We start from the raw sequence: 16,830 nt of genomic DNA, 5'->3' as shown, positions 1-16,830 counted from the left end.
GCCTTTCTGAGAACTCTTTTAAGTGGCTGTTAATTAGTCTTCCGTCACAGGAGAAAATCAAATAATCTGGTAATTAGTCTTTAGTCCTTGGTTAACCCCTTCTTCGCTGTGGTGGTAACCAAGCAACAGGAGACCAGTCACATAGCACACCCTCTGGGGTGAAGTCACACTAATAAAGTACACTGGTCCTGAGCTGTCGTGAATTGTTTAATCCAAATCCCTTTTGGATGTAATATCAAACCAGGGCGAACCTCTGGCTTTCTAAAGGGTAACAATGGGTACATGCTATGTGATACACGTCACAGTGAAGATATGGTGTCCTTTGATTCTGTTAGCTGATTCATTGAAGAGTTCCAGTTAATTAATCTTACTAGCATCATAGTAGTATGTGGAGAACAGTGTCATGAAATACTGACCTGCACCTACTGACAATGCAAAAATAGAACATTACAAGAAAATACCGGAATTGTACTATTCTAGCAGGATTATTGACAGTAACGCATGTTTCTGTCCAAATAAATACACTGATACGACAGGCATGGAAGAGGCCCAGCTGGGGTAGTGGGCACCAGTAAAAGGTTTGGATTTGAATGTGATTGAGTCTGGAAAGAAATAAGTATTCAGTACAAAACTATACCCCAAATGTTGTTTTATTTATCAGATTGCATGGAAACATTGCCAAGACGATAAAAAATGAAATAATAACATTAGGATACAAACGGCAAAACAAATAACTGAGGACCTATTCACAGTTCTCGACAACAAAACATCTGCAAAGCAGCAAAGAACAATGTCCTAAAACCATGATATTGGACAGTTGTACATCTTTATGCTATCAGAATATTCTTCTCAGACTTTTTGCAGTTGTTGTTGTCAAATTTGAAGTTAAACAGAACAGCGTTCTTTCTGCAACACACAGGGAACATAGAGGTCCTGGCAGGGTCTGGTCTAGGGGATGTACTTCTAGCTTGTCCCAAGTCTCCAACTCCCAAACGGCACTCTAGTTCCTGTTTAGTGCTCTCCGTCAGGTCTTATGGGCCTTTCCTGAATCTCTTAAACAGAGGATGGATGTTATTGCCCATATGGGCTTTGCTGCCTCTGGAACGATACTCCATGTAGACCGCGTCGTCCGCCCCCGACATGGAGCTCATGGTGCCAGGGCGCCGCTGGAACTGGAGGGCGGAGAGGGAGTTTAGAACCAGAACCAAATGGAGAATGTAGAAACCAGTTGGGTAACGTTGAGTTTAGAACCAAATGGAGAATATAGGAACCAATGGGGTAATTTTGAGTTTAGAGCCAGAGGTATTCCAGGTTGCTACTGACCACTAAGTTAGCAATTAGAAGCTATAGATCAGAAGATATGACTTCCAGTCAATTATTACCTCAGAACTGAAACACATTAATGGTTCGCAAACTTTAATAGATTTGTAACCGTCAGGAAAATTACTTCCCTATTATTTAATTCCTAGCAAGATGTGTTTCCCATGACAAGAAGTAGGGATGAATCAGATTGGTTGAAATGTAAAATGTGTCCTTACCATTGGCCGTCCATTCTCTCCTATCACCACCTCCTCTTCAGCATCCAGGTCTGTAGCAGCCAGGACCTTCTGGAGCAGCTGATACTGTTCCTCCCTGGAGGAGAACATCAGATCCTCCTCCTCCATCCCCGCCATCTTGGTTATCACCTGCAGGAGAAGAGGTCGTTAGGGATCTGACTGGTAACAAACATATCATGAATGAGGAGAATAGAAGTGTGAATGGAGCAGATCCTGAGAACTTGTTTGAGGCCTCAAGACCGTTGTGGCGATGTAGACGGTGGTGATGTGAGGTAATGGTTTTAGTCCTAGTTGTAGTAAACAGACCTTGAAGCTGTATCCCTGGTCCACCAGGAAGCGCTGTCTCTTGGTGCTGTAAGCCATCTCCTGAGTATCCTGAGACACCAGTGAGTAGAAGTAGGCGTTATACTCCTCCGCAACCATTCCTGTGTGTGTGAACGGGAGACACAGGAAACAGATGAGGAAACGGTCATAATTCAACTAAGAGTCAAATCAAGGATGGCCTTAACCCAGACCAACAATCCAGGAGGTGTGCGCGCACGCACCTTTCTTGGCTCGTAGCACCCTGCCCAGCCTCTGGGCCTCCTGTCTGCGAGAGCCACCATGAGAGGAGATTTGGATGAGAACGTTGGCCTCTGGTAGATCAAAGGAAGTATCACCAACCTAGAAGTAATGGAGGCAGAGAGGGACAGGGAGAGAGGCAGTGAGGGACATAGAGATACCTCCATTCATAAATGTTTACGTTTTGCGTTTTATCAATTAACAGACACTTATCCAGTGTTTTACAGTTGGTTCAAACATTTTAAGAAGCTACCTGGAACAACCACAAAACCCTGAAGCAAGTAAATTTACTTAATTAACTAGTTATCAGCTAAAAACAAATAATCCTCTATCCTAGCTTTCAGCTGGTTCTTTAATTGGTGCGCAGGATGTTTCATAGACATGAATTTGCGGTTGGATATTTTTTTGATGTTGCCTGTGGTAAAGCATCACATGTAAACAGGGTGGGTCGAACCACAGAGGTATTACAGAACAGCTGGTTACCTTGGAGATGAAGATGGTGTTGATCTTGGGGTTATGTTTGAAGTTCTGCAGGATCTGCATTCTCTCTCCCTGAGATGTGGGGCCATAGATATATGGCCTGTAGGAAGAGGGACATCACATGAATCCGTCCAATCCACCAATATCAGTTAATCCACCAATATATCAGTTAATCCATCAATCACTCAACCCATCCATCATGAAATGTTACTGAAGCAATAAAAGAGTCGCCACAACTCAATTTCAGTGACCACAGCGGTGGACAACTATGTGTCTGTGCCTGTCTGTGCATGTCTGTGCGTGTCTGTGCATGTGTGTAGATTGCATGACTGGCAGGCAGATTGAATGTCGTGGTGAAGCGGCATGCTTGTGTTTCTACTTCCTAACATTGAAGTGTGTCTCACTCCCTGTCCACCTACTTGTTGAGCCGGATGGCATACTCCTTCAGAGCGAAGACGTTGTCAGCAAACACCATGATCTTGTCGTTGCGTCGCTCATGGAACTTGATGAGGAACTGGCAGGCTCTGAATTTGTTTGGGTTCATTGTGTAGAGCAGGATGCGCCTTTTGGTCTTGATGGCCACATACTCCCGGTAGAACTCAGGCGACATTGGACACCAAACCTTGACAAAGAAAAAAGATGAATCTGAGATAACTCCACATAAGTAAGTAGCCTTGTCTGACCCAGAACGACCCGTATGGCAACAGCCTTGCCTGACCCAGAACGGCCCGTATGGCAACAGCCTTCCATGACCCAGAACGGCCCGTATGGCAACAGCCTTGCTTGTTTCCAGAACGGTACATGGGGCAAGAGCCTTTTTTGACCCAGAACGGCCCGCAGGGAAAAAAACGACCTCCAGTTAGAGAGGCATCTTGATGTTCTGGCCCACCCTCTGCACAGAATCCTAGACCAATGCTGCGTCTTAACCTGAAATCTAATCCATATCTACAAATGCTGAGCAGAGCTGTAGATTTCTATGACCATTTAAAATGTTCTTATGACTCAATAATGGTTTATGCTCTGCTGTCAATGAGTAGGTAGCTTGAGTTTCTGCCAGGTATTTTCCTTCATGTACTGATCTGACCAGGTCTTCAAAAGGTAGTTCAAACAATAAGGAACGAGGCTTATAGTTTACACAGTAGGACGAAGACAGCTCAGAGAATGTCCTGATCTAGTTTGTGTTTGTGTAAATGCACATGTCCTCCTGAGGCTGTCAAAGACGGTCTTCCATGCACATGTCCTCCTGAGGCTGTCAAAGACGGTCTTCCATGCACATGTCCTCCTGAGGCTGTTAAAGACGGTCTTCCATACACATGTCCTCCTGAGGCTGTTAAAGACGGTCTTCCATACACATGTCCTCCTGAGGCTGTCAAAGACGGTCTTCCATACACATGTCCTCCTGAGGCTGTCAAAGACGGTCTTCCATACACATGTCCTCCTGAGGCTGTTAAAGACGGTCTTCCATGCACATGTCCTCCTGAGGCTGTCAAAGACGGTCTTCCATGCACATGTCCTCCTGAGGCTGTTAAAGACGGTCTTCCATACACATGTCCTCCTGAGGCTGTTAAAGACGGTCTTCCATACACATGTCCTCCTGAGGCTGTCAAAGACGGTCTTCCATGCACATGTCCTCCTGAGGCTGTTAAAGACGGTCTTCCATGCACATGTCCTGCTGTAGCTTTGTGTTCAATTTGACCTACCGCTCTTCAAACAAACATCTCCCATCTATCACCACTTTCCAATGAAGCATAACATACACATATATCCCGACAAAAAGGTGCACAAGATACAGTTGCATGTACATCTAGATTATTTATAGGTTGACCTGGGTGGTGACATGCTCAGGTGGGAAACACGGAAATAGGGTTTGTGGGCATCCAAAGGCTAATTACAGATTTGGCAGAAGTAATAATTACTATTCTGATGTCATCGGATTAGGTTTAAGCCAATTTGATGGAGGGCTTGATTAGGTGACCGTGATGTTTAGGGCAAGGGTAAGATTGTTGCTAGGACACCAGAGTTTACACCTTCACTTTACATAAGTCATCATTCTATGAACTTGTTGAAGGGTAACGTCTGATCTCCACCCAGGACGAACTATCCTGATCTGGTAAGCTTCCAGTACGGTGAGATAAGCCCCAGCCCACAATGTGTCTGGATTTAGTTAAATAGGATTCCTATTAGCTGTGTTATAACAAGGTTCCTGCTGCTGGTTTGACCTTCTCTCTGATTACTTGTGTCTCAAACAGGATGAACACAGTATGAAGAACCTGTAAATGTTAGGAAACCGTTATCCAACATTAAGATGTCACTCCACCGGAGTGAAACTGGATCCCATAGTAAACTGAATTCATCCTGTTTGGATCCCATAGTAAACTGAATTCATCCTGTTTAGATCCCACAGTAAACTGAATTCATCCTGTTTAGATCCCACAGTAAACTGAATTCATCCTGTTTAGATCCCATAGTAAACTGAATTCATCCTGTTTAGATCCCATAGTAAACTGAATTCATCCTGTTTAGATCCCATAGTAAACTGGGGGAATCCCCAGGGTTATAAACAAACTCCTCACCGTGAGATTTTTGGATTAAGGATAACAGCCGACAGGTTCCAAAAGAAGGTGGGCCTCACCAACCAAATGTATTTATAAATCCCTTTTTACAGCAGCAGTTGTCACAAGGTGTTTTTACAAAACACCCAGCCTGTAACCCCAAGGTGCAAGCAACAACAGTGAAAACCCCAGAGAGGAGATGGTGGAAACTGTCTCCACTTTCTGTCTGTGCAATTATGGCATCTGTGAGTCTCAAGTGTCAAAATGTTGGGCGATACCTTAGTGATGTATTATAGACTAACCTCAGCACACTGGACCTTAGTGATGTATTATAGACTAACCTCAGCACACTGGACCTTAGTGATGTATTATAGACTAACCTCAGCACACTGGACCTTAGTGATGTATTATAGACTAACCTTAGCACACTGGACCTTAGTGATGTATTATAGACTAACCTCAGCACACTGGACCTTAGTGATGTATTATAGACTAACCTCAGCACACTGGACCTTAGTGATGTATTATAGACTAACCTCAGCGATGTATTATAGACTAACCTCAGCACACTGGACCTTAGTGATGTATTATAGACTAACCTCAGCGATGTATTATAGACTAACCTCAGCACACTGGACCTTAGTGATGTATTATAGACTAACCTCAGCACACTGGACCTCAGTGATGTATTTTAGACTAACCTCAGCACACTGGACCGTAGCGATGTATTATAGACTAACCTCAGCACACTGGATCTTAGCGATGTATTATAGACTAACCTCAGCACACTGGACCTCGGTGATGTATTTTAGACTAACCTCAGCACACTGGACCTTAGTGATGTCTTATAGACTAACCTCAGCACACTGGACCTTAGTGATGTATTATAGACTAACCTCAGCACACTGGACCTTAGTGATGTATTATAGACTAACCTCAGCACACTGGACCTTAGTGATGTATTATAGACTAACCTCAGCACACTGGACCTTAGCGATGTATTATAGACTAACCTCAGCACACTGGACCTTAGTGATGTATTATAGACTAACCTCAGCACACTGGACCTTAGCGATGTATCCATTGTTCTGCAGCTCCATCCAGTTAGCCTCAAACAGCTTGGGCCCGATTAGGAAGTTGAGATCTACAATCTTGTCATCCTCTCGAACCAGCGTGGCTGTCAGACCAAGCTTACAGTGGGCCTGGACAATGGTCAGGACCCGGCGGAACATCTTGGCTGATTACAGACAGAGAAAGAGACTTAAACCACCATGTGACTCAAAGGCCGTAGTCCAGTTGTAGGGAAAGGATAGCAATGGGAATAACATGGACGGTCAGAGAACATGCATGAGGACTGAGTGTCTTCTCTGATCCTAATATCACTGAGGTATTTATCTACAGAAATGTAAAACTATGAACTATCAACCAAGACCTAGAGAACCTCAGACCAGGAGAACCTAGAACCCGGGTGGGTTGGACCTGATCCTTGCTCCTCATCAACTTAATCAGCCACTGCATCTATCCCATAAATCCTGTCCCTTAACCCCTGACCTCTAGACAATCAGACTCACCAGGGATGGTGTGGACCTCGTCCAGGATGATCAGTCCCCACTCCTGACTCCTCATCCACTCCATTACTCTCTCAGCCTCCCAGGACCTCTTGGTGGTGTGCCCCAACATGCTGTAGGTACTGATGGCCACCGAGCAGCCAATCGGCTACAACACCACATTTTTGAAGGACATACAGCGTAAAACTCACTGTGTTAAAACAACAAAATGAAAAATGATAAAAAACTAAAGACAGGTGAGCTGCCCCCCAACCTTGTCCTTCGCATCTGAAGTGAAGCGGCAGATCTGTGAGTCGTCAATAGTGGACCACATCTTGAACTGGGCCTTCCACTGTTCTACAGACACGGACGAGTTCCCCAGAACCAGGCAGCGCTTACGCACCGTACAGGCTGCAGTTACCCCAACTAGAGACTTACCCGCACCTGGGGGGAGACAGGGCGGGGAGGGGACAGGGGGCGGGGAGGGGAGACAGGGCGGAGAGGGGAGACATGGGGCACGGGGGAGAGATGGGGCACGGGGGAGAGATGGGGCACGGGGGAGAGATGGGGCACGGGGGAGAGATGGGGCACGGGGGAGAGATGGGGCACGGGGGAGAGATGGGGCATGGGGGAGAGATGGGGCATGGGGGAGAGATGGGGCATGGGGGAGAGATGGGGCATAGGGGAGAGATGGGGCATGGGGGAGACAGGTTCAGCTGTTGTATCCGGTCTGTATATGAACATGTAAGATGATCATTCTGACAGTGGGGGCGGGTCCTATTTCTCTGTCAGCCAAGTTTTCTACTGAAACAGGTTTTTCCATATTTCCTGATCAGAAATACATCATGTTATGTTCAGGTGACACCTTGTGGTGAGACAACATATTACCTCAGAGTATCTTTCTTAACATTGTATTTGACATCTGAAAACAACCAAAACCATCCAAGCCTTCCAATGTTTCATAGACTTGCCCATGCTCTGAGACAAACATGCCCATTCCCTGAGACAAACATGCCCATGCTCTGAGACAAACATGCCCATGCTCTGAGACAAACATGCCCATGCTCTGAGACAAACATGCCCATTCCCTGAGACAAACATGCCCATGCTCTGAGACAAACATGCCCATGCTCTGAGACAAACATGCCCATGCTCTGAGACAAACATGCCCATGCTCTGAGACAAACATGCCCATGCCCTGAGACAAACATGCCCATGCTCTGAGACAAACATGCCCATGCTCTGAGACAAACATGCCCATGCCCTGAGACAAACATGCCCATGCCCTGAGACAAACATGCCCATGCTCTGAGACAAAGAGTTTCAGAGAAACTCCATTGATACGGATCATGAACTGATTTTGATCACGATTTGAACACAGGGACACGTCAGACCTCGAGCGGCTGCAGGAATCCTTGATCCCCCCACTCCCCTCCCTGCCCCATCCCAGTCTCTTACCACACGGCAGTACAATGACTCCAGAACGGGCCCGGCCATTGCCGAACATTTTACGGAGGCTCTTCTCCTGGTAAGGTCGTAGGACGGCCGTTGGTTTCAGGTCCATGTTGATGTCAGGGTTCACAGTGTCATTCCGGAAGTCATACTCAGCCAATAGAGGATACTCCATGTTAATACAGCGTTTCTGGAGCTCCTCGATCATCTCCTGGACGGAAAAATGGAGGCAGGGAATGAAGGGAGGAATTACAAAGAGATTGGGGAGAGAGATGGATAGGGGAAGGAGGTAAATGGATAAAGGGAAAAACAGGACGTCACACATTCAAAGAGAAGTGCTCAGTTAAGGTTTAAAACGTGAGGTGTAAATTCTGCCCCTCGATTCTAACCTGCCGTATCTCGAATGACACCGTCTGTGTCTCCTCCTCTTCCTCCTCCTCCTTGTCCATCTGTTCGTAGTAGCTGAAGATGTCCTCTGGTACCTGCGGAGTCCCTGCTTCCTGGCCCTCGGGGCCCGCTGATGAAGAGGTCCCTGCTCCATTATCCTGCAGGGACCTCGAGATCTGCCAAGGACCAATATTAAGTTACCTTTAGTACAGTGCAGGCTTTATATAGTTAATATATAGATATGTTACCATTAAAACACCACAGGCTTTAATATATAGTTCCAAAAAGCTGTGTAAAATGTAAATAAAAACAGAACCCAATGATGTGTACATCATGTAAACCCTATATTCAATAGAAAATAGTACAAAGACAACATATCAAATGTTGAAACTGAGAAATGTTATTGTTTCTTAAAAAATATATGCCCACTTTGAATTTGATGCCAGATACACATTTAAAAAAAGCTGGGACAGGGGTGACAAAAGACAGCAAAAGTTGTGTTATGCAAAAGAAAACCTGGTGGAAGATCTCACAACGAATTAGATTAATTGGCCAGAGGTTAGTAACATAATACAACATCCCAGAGAGGATGAGTCTTTCAGAAGTAAAGATAGGGAGGGTTTCACCACTGTGAAAGACTAACGTTTCTCAATGTAAAATTGCAAAGAGTTTGGAGATCTCATCATCTAAGGTACATAATATCATTAAAAGATTCAGTCAATCCAGAGAAATCTCTGTATGCAAGGGACAAGGCCGAGAACCAACATTGGAGGGCCGTGATTTTTGGGCCCTCGGGCGGCATTGCATTAAAAACAGACACATGGGCTCAGGAACACTTCCGAAAACCATTGTCTGTGAACACAGTACATTGTAGCATCCACAAATGCTTGTTAAAACACTACCAGATATAAACAAGATCCAGAAACGCTGGATATTCAAAATGGCCATATATTCTTCCAAAAATAATAACATTTCTCAGTTTCAGCATGTGATAACTAGCATGTGATAGATATATTATGTTACCATTATTATACCACAGGCTTTAATATATTGATATATTATGTTACCATTAATATACCACAGGCTTTATTATAGATATATTATGTTACAATTAATATACCACAGGCTTTAATATACAGATATATTATGTTACCATTAATATACCACAGGCTTTAATATATAGATATATTATGTTACCATTAATATACAACAGGCTTTAATATATAGATATATTATGTTACCATTAATATACCATAGGCTTTAATATATAGATATATTATGTTACCATTAATATACCACAGGCTTTAATATAGATATTTTATGTTACCATTAATATACCATAGGCTTTAATATATAGATATATTATGTTACCATTAATATACCATAGGCTTTAATATATAGATATATTGTTACCATTAATATACCAAAGGCTTTAATATATAGATATATTATGTTAACATTAATATACCACAGGCTTTAATTTATGGATGTGTGTGCTAAGATGGTCGTACCGCTGACTTGGAGTGAATAACCTCAGTGATGAGGTCTGTATCAACTCCTTCTGCGGTGCGAAGACGGCACTCCCTAATCACACTGTCCTGAAGAAGTCGCTGGATCACCTCTGGAAATGCACTCTCTACAAAGTACCTGACACACCATTCTTTGATTAACTCTTATGCAAAGCAGTGAATACTAAGAGTCTTAAAAGACATGAACCATACTGTCTCACTGTGTACTCTTACGGCCTCAGGGTGTAGTCAATCACACAGTCTCAGGGTGTAGTCAATCACACAGTCTCAGGGTGTAGTCAGTCACACAGTCTCAGGGTGTAGTCAATCACACAGTCTCAGGGTGTAGACAATCACACAGTCTCAGGGTGTAGACAATCACACAGTCTCAGGGTGTAGTCAATCACACAGTCTCAGGGTGTAGACAATCACACAGTCTCAGGGTGTAGACAATCACACAGTCTCAGGGTGTAGACAATCACACAGTCTCAGGGTGTAGTCAATCACACAGTCTCAGGGTGTAGTCAATCACACAGTCTCAGGGTGTAGTCAATCACACAGTCTCAGGGTTTAGTCAATCACACAGTCTCAGGGTTTAGTCAATCACACTGTCTCAGGGTGTAGTCAATAACACGGTCTCAGGGTGTAGTCAATCATACTCTCTTGTGTAGTTTGTTATACCTGTTGTGTTTCAGCACCAACTTCACTTTCCCATAGCTCACCGTACACAACTGAAATAGGAGAGGATAGAGATAAGACTTAATCAACATTACATTCATCATTCACCAACCCAACGCCATCCCAAACAAACCCGACACCAACCAAGACCAACAAAGCCACCCTCCCCAGAACCTTTCAAAGCCACCCCCCCAGAACCCTTCAAAGTTCCCTCCCCAGAACCCTTCAAAGTTCCCTCCCCAGAACCTGCCAAAGTACCACCTGCTCACTAACTGACCTTTATGAACTGCACAATGCCATCTGGTACCGAAGTCTTGCTGAGTTTCTGCAGATATTCCACTATGTCTGAGGTCTGCAAGCCCACGCTCACAGCAGCATACAGAGAATAGGCTGTCAGCTTGTACTCGTGGACGTGAATCGGCCGACACACCGGCTCTGCTATGGCAATGAGGAAGTCCTGAGCATACTTATACACTGGGGAGAAGGCCTCCAGGAAGATGTGTCCATCTGGGGCCTGAGGGATGTAGGGGTTAAAGGGAGAACAAAGTAGATGAATAGGAAGAGGGATGGAGAGAGAAAAGAGGGATAGAGAGATAGAAGAGGGATGGAGAGAGAAAAGAGGGAAAATAATCAAGAAGTGATATCTACAGATGTTTGGTGTTAATAGATGTGGTCTCTGTAAAGGTTTGGTCTTTATAGATGTGGTCCCTGTAAAGGTTTAGTCTTTATATATGTGGTCCCTGTAAAGGTTTGGTCTTTATAGATGTGGTCCCTGTAGAGGTTTGGTCTTAATAGATGCGGTCTCTGTAGAGGTTTGGTCTTAATAGATGTGGTCTCTGTAGAGGTTTGGTCTTAATAGATGTGGTCTCTGTAGAGGTTTGGTCTTAATAGATGTGGTCTCTGTAAAGGTTTGGGCTTAATAGATGTGGTCTCTGTAAAGGTTTGGTCTTAATAGATGTGCTCTCTGTAGAGGTTTGGTCTTAATAGATGTGGTCTCTGTAAAGGTTTGGGCTTAATAGATGTGGTCTCTGTAAAGGTCTGGGCTTAATAGATGTGGTCTCTGTAGAGGTTTGGTCTTACTAGATGGGAAAAGAGATTAATAAACACAGATTATGGGGGACACAAAGAAGGATGTTGTCATTGGGCCATCAAAAACTAATCAAACAAAGTGAATATTTATAAAATCTGTCAATAACACATTTTTGCAAAAGGCTGTATCTTGTTTTTTGCTGTTTTCATTTCATAACATTTAGAAGTTGTCCTTGTCAGGTTCAGGAGAGACTGCTAAATGTTACCTCCCATTTGTATAAACTGCTAGCATACAGAAAATAGTGGTGATAGTAAAAGTTGTTTTTAGCTTTAATAGAGTTGATTGGTGACATTGACATGAACATTGGGACTGACTTCCAAACAGGCATCATTCTCCATTATGCATACAATGATTACAATGCACTTACTAATAAACTGTGTGGTTGTTTCACCTGGCTCTTTTAAATGTTTGTACTTACTGTAAATCTCTCTGGATAAGAGCATCTGCTAAACGACTACAATGTAAATTACCTCCACATAGAGTGAAGTACACATAAAAAAAATACATCAAACAGCCTTTCCATTGCTTTAGTTGAATTACATTGACCTCTTTCAACACTGATTTAATTACTGTAAATGTCATAAAAGCATGAGTTTGAATGGAGTTAGGGTGCATTAAAGCGCTGTCAAAAGATGACATGGTAAATTTAAGGGCCCGTAGATCCGAGTTGACATGGAACTTTGATCTGTGAAACTCACCACCCAGAGAGGCCGTGAGCCATGGTCATTCTTCAGCAACATCTGGAGTCGGTAGTCTTTCGCTCCATACTCATCCAGCTTGATCCCCGACTCATCTACTGTTTTACCAGCTGCAGCCGGGATGGCCTCCTGGGACTCACTGCCAAGCGCCTCCTCGTCATCTTCTTCTTCATCGTACACACGCTTTTTAGATGACTTCCTCTCTAAACGAACAAGATCGACAACAAACAGAAGAGGTGTCAGGAAGAAACTGGCTGATTATTACAAACCACACTCCTAAGGGTGCAAAATGTATCGATAAAAAGTCTGAAAGTTATTTTTCTCAAATCTCTCAGAGAAATCGCGTTTCCACAAAACAGTGACGAAAACTGTTATATAGGTCAATACAGTGAATGCAACATCTTGACGTTACAGAGTTTGTTCAGCTAACTATTAGATACTACAATAATACACTAATATTTTTTACCAGCTACAGTCCCTTAGCATCATGCTTTGACAATACCATCGCAGCACTAACATCAGAAGAGTTGGATAAACATTAACATTCGAAGTTCACCTAGCTAGAATCTCACCTCGATCTCCCCTATCTTTCTTCCCCATGATATTAGCTAGTTACGAAAACAATTTTTTTCTTCGAATGCTGTTAAACGCTGTCAGGAAACATGTTTAATTCTCACAACAACCCACTGCGATGCGATGAACCCCTTTCCTCCTAGTGCAAAACTAATCATGTGACCACTGAATGCCCCTTGATCATTGGATGTTAATTTTGTTTACTTCCGGTAGTAGAGGTCACATCGGTTTTCAGTTTTTCGCTTCGTTCTACGTTGACGTCAAGGTGCTTATTACTGCAAAAAAGATTATACATCAGATTGTATAATGTCAGACGATGATTTAATAGGCCCTGCTTTGCCCCCGTCGTTCAGAAGGAGTAGCAATGACGACTCTGATGATGAAGACGGATGTGAGTAACGTTAGTGACTAGTGTGGTTTCATGCACATACTTTTGACTTTATCATCAGCATCAATCTGTTAGATTAGCTCCATTATGGTGCCCTATTCGCTCCATAGCTTGATGATTTCGTACTATATGGTTAATGGAAGTTCTGACAGGTCTGCTACCTAATCGGGCCTGCACCTTCCCCAACAGTTGCAGGGCCTGCCCTGCCTCCGGGGTACAAACCGGAATTGCTCTCGAGTTCTGAGGATGAGTTCGTGCTGGAGGAGGTAGCGGTACTCAAAAGACGAGAGAAGACGAGCAGCGAGCATGACACGAGCAGCGGACACGGGACGAGCAGGGATGGACCCACCACGGAGTAACTCATTTCAGACTCAGTACATTTCAAAAATTCTAGTTATTCGGTGCAAAAAACGAAATCTCACTCAGTCAATCATTGACTGACAGAGCATGATATAAGCTCATCTTTGGTTTATTCTGCAGAAAACAGCGCAGGGTGGAAGAGAGAGTTAGTAGAAGGACTGCAGATGATGAAGACGAGGATGGCTTCTTCGGGCCAGCTCTTCCTCCTGGGTTCTCCAAACCACAGGCTTCACCAGAGAGGTAACTACGACAACAACAAAGTTCTCCCTGCTTAAACAACACTTAGTCTTAATATTAATTTAGTCATGATTTACTGTTTTTTCATATATTTGTCTTTTCTGTTTAGGCCAGCAGTTTTGGGGCCTGCCCTGCCCCCAGGCTTTTGCAGACTAGCAGCTGATGGTGATGAAGATGAAGATGATTTCCCTGGTCCAGCCCTTCCCCCGGGTTACACTGCAGACAACTCAAGCAGCGATGAAGAGGTTATCGGGCCCATGCCAGCACAAGGTGCCATCCAGGACTCAGTGACTCTGGATATTGAACGCAGAGCGCAGAAGATGAAGGACAGACTGATGGGAATAAATGTGAGCAACACATTTTCTACATTTTATTACTTTCTCTTTATTATACTTGAACACCCCACCAGAGGGTACCTTCAGGGAAACCCTAATTGGCTGTGCAAAATGTTTCTCAACAATGTTCCTGTTGGACAAATTGTAATTGCTCTTCCCATCATGTTTCCTGGTGAGATGGATGAGATTACTTGTGAAACAGTTGAATGAGTTGACAGCCTTTTGTTTGTTGGTTGATTTCCAGGATGGTCCGGAAGAGGTGGCCAGAGAGACCTGGATGACAGAGCTTCCCCCCACACTGCAACACATCGGCCTGGGCGCCAGAACCTTCAAGAAGCGGGCCGGACCAGAGAGCAAGGACCGATCGCTCTGGACTGACACCCCCGCTGACCGGGAACGCAAACTCAGGGTGCGGAACACAGGTCTACATGTGTAGGGCAGACCACCCCAACAGATCAGGATCCCTGGTGACTCTTACACCCTGTCTCGCTCTCTCTTGTCAGGAACGCCTAGAGGGTAAGAAGAGTGAAGAAAAAGAGCCTGTCCCTCAACTGTCTTACAAAGAGTTACAGATGGCTGAGAAAGTGTCAAAGTACAATGTAAGTGTCAGTATTGCTTCCGGTATTAGCATGCCTCCCTCTTTTCAGTCCCAGTCTGAGACATTGGTCTTTTCTCTGGTAGGAAACCAAGCGTGGCGAGTCTCTCATCAGCCTCCACGAGAAGAAGATGAAGAAGAGGAAAGCGGATGAGGGAGCCAAGCCAGTGGAGAGACGGGCATTTGACCGTGACACAGACCTGCAGGTTAACAAGTTTGATGAGGCTCAGAAGCAGCGTCTGCTGAAGAAGTCCCAAGAACTCAACACACGCTTCGGACACAGCAAAGAGAAAATGTTCCTCTGACAGCCTCAACAAAGGATGCAGCCCAGCAATAGCTGTTATAGTCCACCTGACCCAGTTATTGATGGGAACGTTCCGGGTTCATGTCAAGGCAGTTAAACTGTGGAGCGCCCACCTTTTCAGAAGTTGCATATCTAGAGTTCTCCCAGATGGATAGGATTAAATGCATATAAAGTAATGAGTAGAACATGATTCCCCATTATTTGTCAAATCTATTCATTATATTTCTATAAAATTGTTCCAAGATGACCAGATTACATTGTAGTGAATGTGGTCAGAGCTGTACAGTTGGTGTAGGAATAACTTGTATTGTTTGGCACTGCTCTTCTTCCTGGGGTATGTTGGTTTTGCAGCCCTACCTGTGGTGCGATGGATTCCATGTTTTTATCATTTAGCCGCTGTTTTGTGAGATGCAATTATTTTCATATGTATGTGAGTTGGTTGATAAAACATTTGAAAAAGTTTATTTTCTCCTTTCTCTGAGAAAAGGGAACGTCTAGATAGTATTTGTGGCTTTGCACCTTCCTCGTCACTGATGAACCACCATACATTTCAACACACTCTTATCTTAGCATGTACTTTCCCAATTGGGAATTGAACCCACACTCCTATGATTGTAAACACCATGCTTTACCAATTGAGCGGCAGGGACTATAGGCATCCACTAGTCTAATGGTTTTATAGGGCCGTACCCTGAAGAGTCTGAGGTCATGTCCATCACAGATGTTTTAAACCCAGCAGTGCAACATTGGTACACTGCTGGGAACACATGAAGAATACTTGACAGATTAGTACCGGATTTCTCATCAGGTCTGTATTTTCTTAATCCACATATACCAGACTTAATCTTTTCTATGCAGACATGATTTATATAATGGAAGACAATTTTAAACTAGCTTTTTCACCAACTCACTAACATGCGTTTTAAAAGATTTTAATCTCACCAAATACCAAGATATTTGTAAAAAGCAACACGGTCTATAAAATAACCGTTTATGGTAGTTTCTTGAGTCATCCAAAGATAGGTTCTGTGACCTTGAAAATAGCATGTACTAGCGTGTCTTATTTACTACCAATTTACGACCCATAACGGATTTTTGTAACAGTTGAGATTGAGGGCTATACAGTTAGTACAGAAGAATTATTCAGTCCTAGAGATAGCCATCTCCCAACCTCAGTAGGTAGGACAACATACTTGCTTAGTATCTGCGCACTGCAGGGCTGAAGCGCGACCCAATGGACAGTCAGTAGAAATGGTCATCAGCAGTCACACTCCTAAGTGACTCCAAGGCAAGGAAGCTTGTTGGTCAAACCCGGTCAAATCACCACCCATATTATATACATGTATTTTAATGTTGCATAGAGTTTGTATATGCTTTCTTGTTTGTTGTCTTCCACAAGGAGTAACATTACAACAAGTGAAATGCTGTGTATATGTACAATTCGATTCTGACGATAGGATCAATTACGTATTTTTGCGCATGGGCATGGTTTGCTAATGTCGTCATGACGTCGCAGAGCGTGTGCGTAG

General features: G+C 43.8%; 2 protein-coding genes across 4 annotated transcripts; one reads left to right on the top strand and one right to left on the bottom strand.

Moving 5' to 3' along the window:
- Window positions 1-632: 632 nt before the first annotated feature.
- On the bottom strand, window positions 633-16,737 carry ercc3 (excision repair cross-complementation group 3). 2 transcript variants are annotated; one of them, XM_034289628.1, is made up of 16 exons: window positions 16,495-16,737; window positions 12,510-12,712; window positions 10,999-11,235; window positions 10,725-10,774; window positions 10,047-10,182; window positions 8,538-8,711; window positions 8,155-8,359; window positions 6,971-7,140; window positions 6,721-6,865; window positions 6,202-6,386; window positions 3,017-3,219; window positions 2,601-2,697; window positions 2,102-2,219; window positions 1,863-1,981; window positions 1,539-1,685; window positions 633-1,172 (listed from the first exon to the last, which is right to left on the bottom strand). In XM_034289628.1, the coding sequence occupies exons 2-16, from the start codon at window positions 12,549-12,551 to the stop codon at window positions 1,032-1,034; spliced, it is 2,169 nt and encodes a 722-aa protein (XP_034145519.1). In that variant the 5' UTR covers window positions 12,552-12,712; window positions 16,495-16,737; the 3' UTR covers window positions 633-1,031. The 2 variants fall into 2 exon arrangements, with proteins under 2 accessions (XP_034145519.1, XP_010885089.1); XM_010886787.4 differs by lacking the exon at window positions 16,495-16,737 and adding an exon at window positions 13,082-13,231.
- Window positions 13,227-15,763, top strand: gpalpp1 (GPALPP motifs containing 1). Of its 2 annotated transcripts, none has more exons than XM_010886788.5 (7): window positions 13,227-13,473; window positions 13,660-13,825; window positions 13,951-14,070; window positions 14,177-14,414; window positions 14,647-14,811; window positions 14,906-15,001; window positions 15,084-15,763. In XM_010886788.5, exons 1-7 carry the CDS (start codon window positions 13,389-13,391, stop codon window positions 15,300-15,302), a joined length of 1,089 nt encoding a protein of 362 aa, XP_010885090.1. In that variant the 5' UTR covers window positions 13,227-13,388; the 3' UTR covers window positions 15,303-15,763. The 2 variants fall into 2 exon arrangements, with proteins under 2 accessions (XP_010885090.1, XP_010885091.1); XM_010886789.5 differs by having other exon boundaries at window positions 13,623-13,825.
- Window positions 16,738-16,830: the final 93 nt, after the last annotated feature.

The sequence above is a fragment of the Esox lucius genome, chromosome 22 (assembly GCF_011004845.1).
Source record: "Esox lucius isolate fEsoLuc1 chromosome 22, fEsoLuc1.pri, whole genome shotgun sequence".
Taxonomy (NCBI): domain Eukaryota; kingdom Metazoa; phylum Chordata; class Actinopteri; order Esociformes; family Esocidae; genus Esox; species Esox lucius.
Note: the sequence above shows the minus strand (reverse complement) of the source record. Positions and strands in the feature narration are given on the sequence as shown.

What these genes read in the sequence shown, in the direction of transcription:
- ercc3 (XM_010886787.4), bottom strand. Translation starts at nt 13,109, where the DNA reads ATGGGGAAGAAAGATAGGGGAGATCGAG. An exon ending in ACCAGGGATACAGCTTCAAG is followed by an intron (nt 1,686 to 1,862) that starts GTCTGTTTACTA and finishes CTTCTCCTGCAG; the next exon opens with GTGATAACCAAGATGGCGGG. An exon ending in GAGAGAATGGACGGCCAATG is followed by an intron (nt 1,173 to 1,538) that starts GTAAGGACACAT and finishes TCCGCCCTCCAG; the next exon opens with TTCCAGCGGCGCCCTGGCAC.
- gpalpp1 (XM_010886788.5), top strand. Translation starts at nt 13,389, where the DNA reads ATGTCAGACGATGATTTAATAGGCCCTGCTTTGCCCCCGTCGTTCAGA. An exon ending in CTCTGATGATGAAGACGGAT is followed by an intron (nt 13,474 to 13,659) that starts GTGAGTAACGTT and finishes CTTCCCCAACAG; the next exon opens with TTGCAGGGCCTGCCCTGCCT. An exon ending in AGGGATGGACCCACCACGGA is followed by an intron (nt 13,826 to 13,950) that starts GTAACTCATTTC and finishes TTTATTCTGCAG; the next exon opens with AAAACAGCGCAGGGTGGAAG.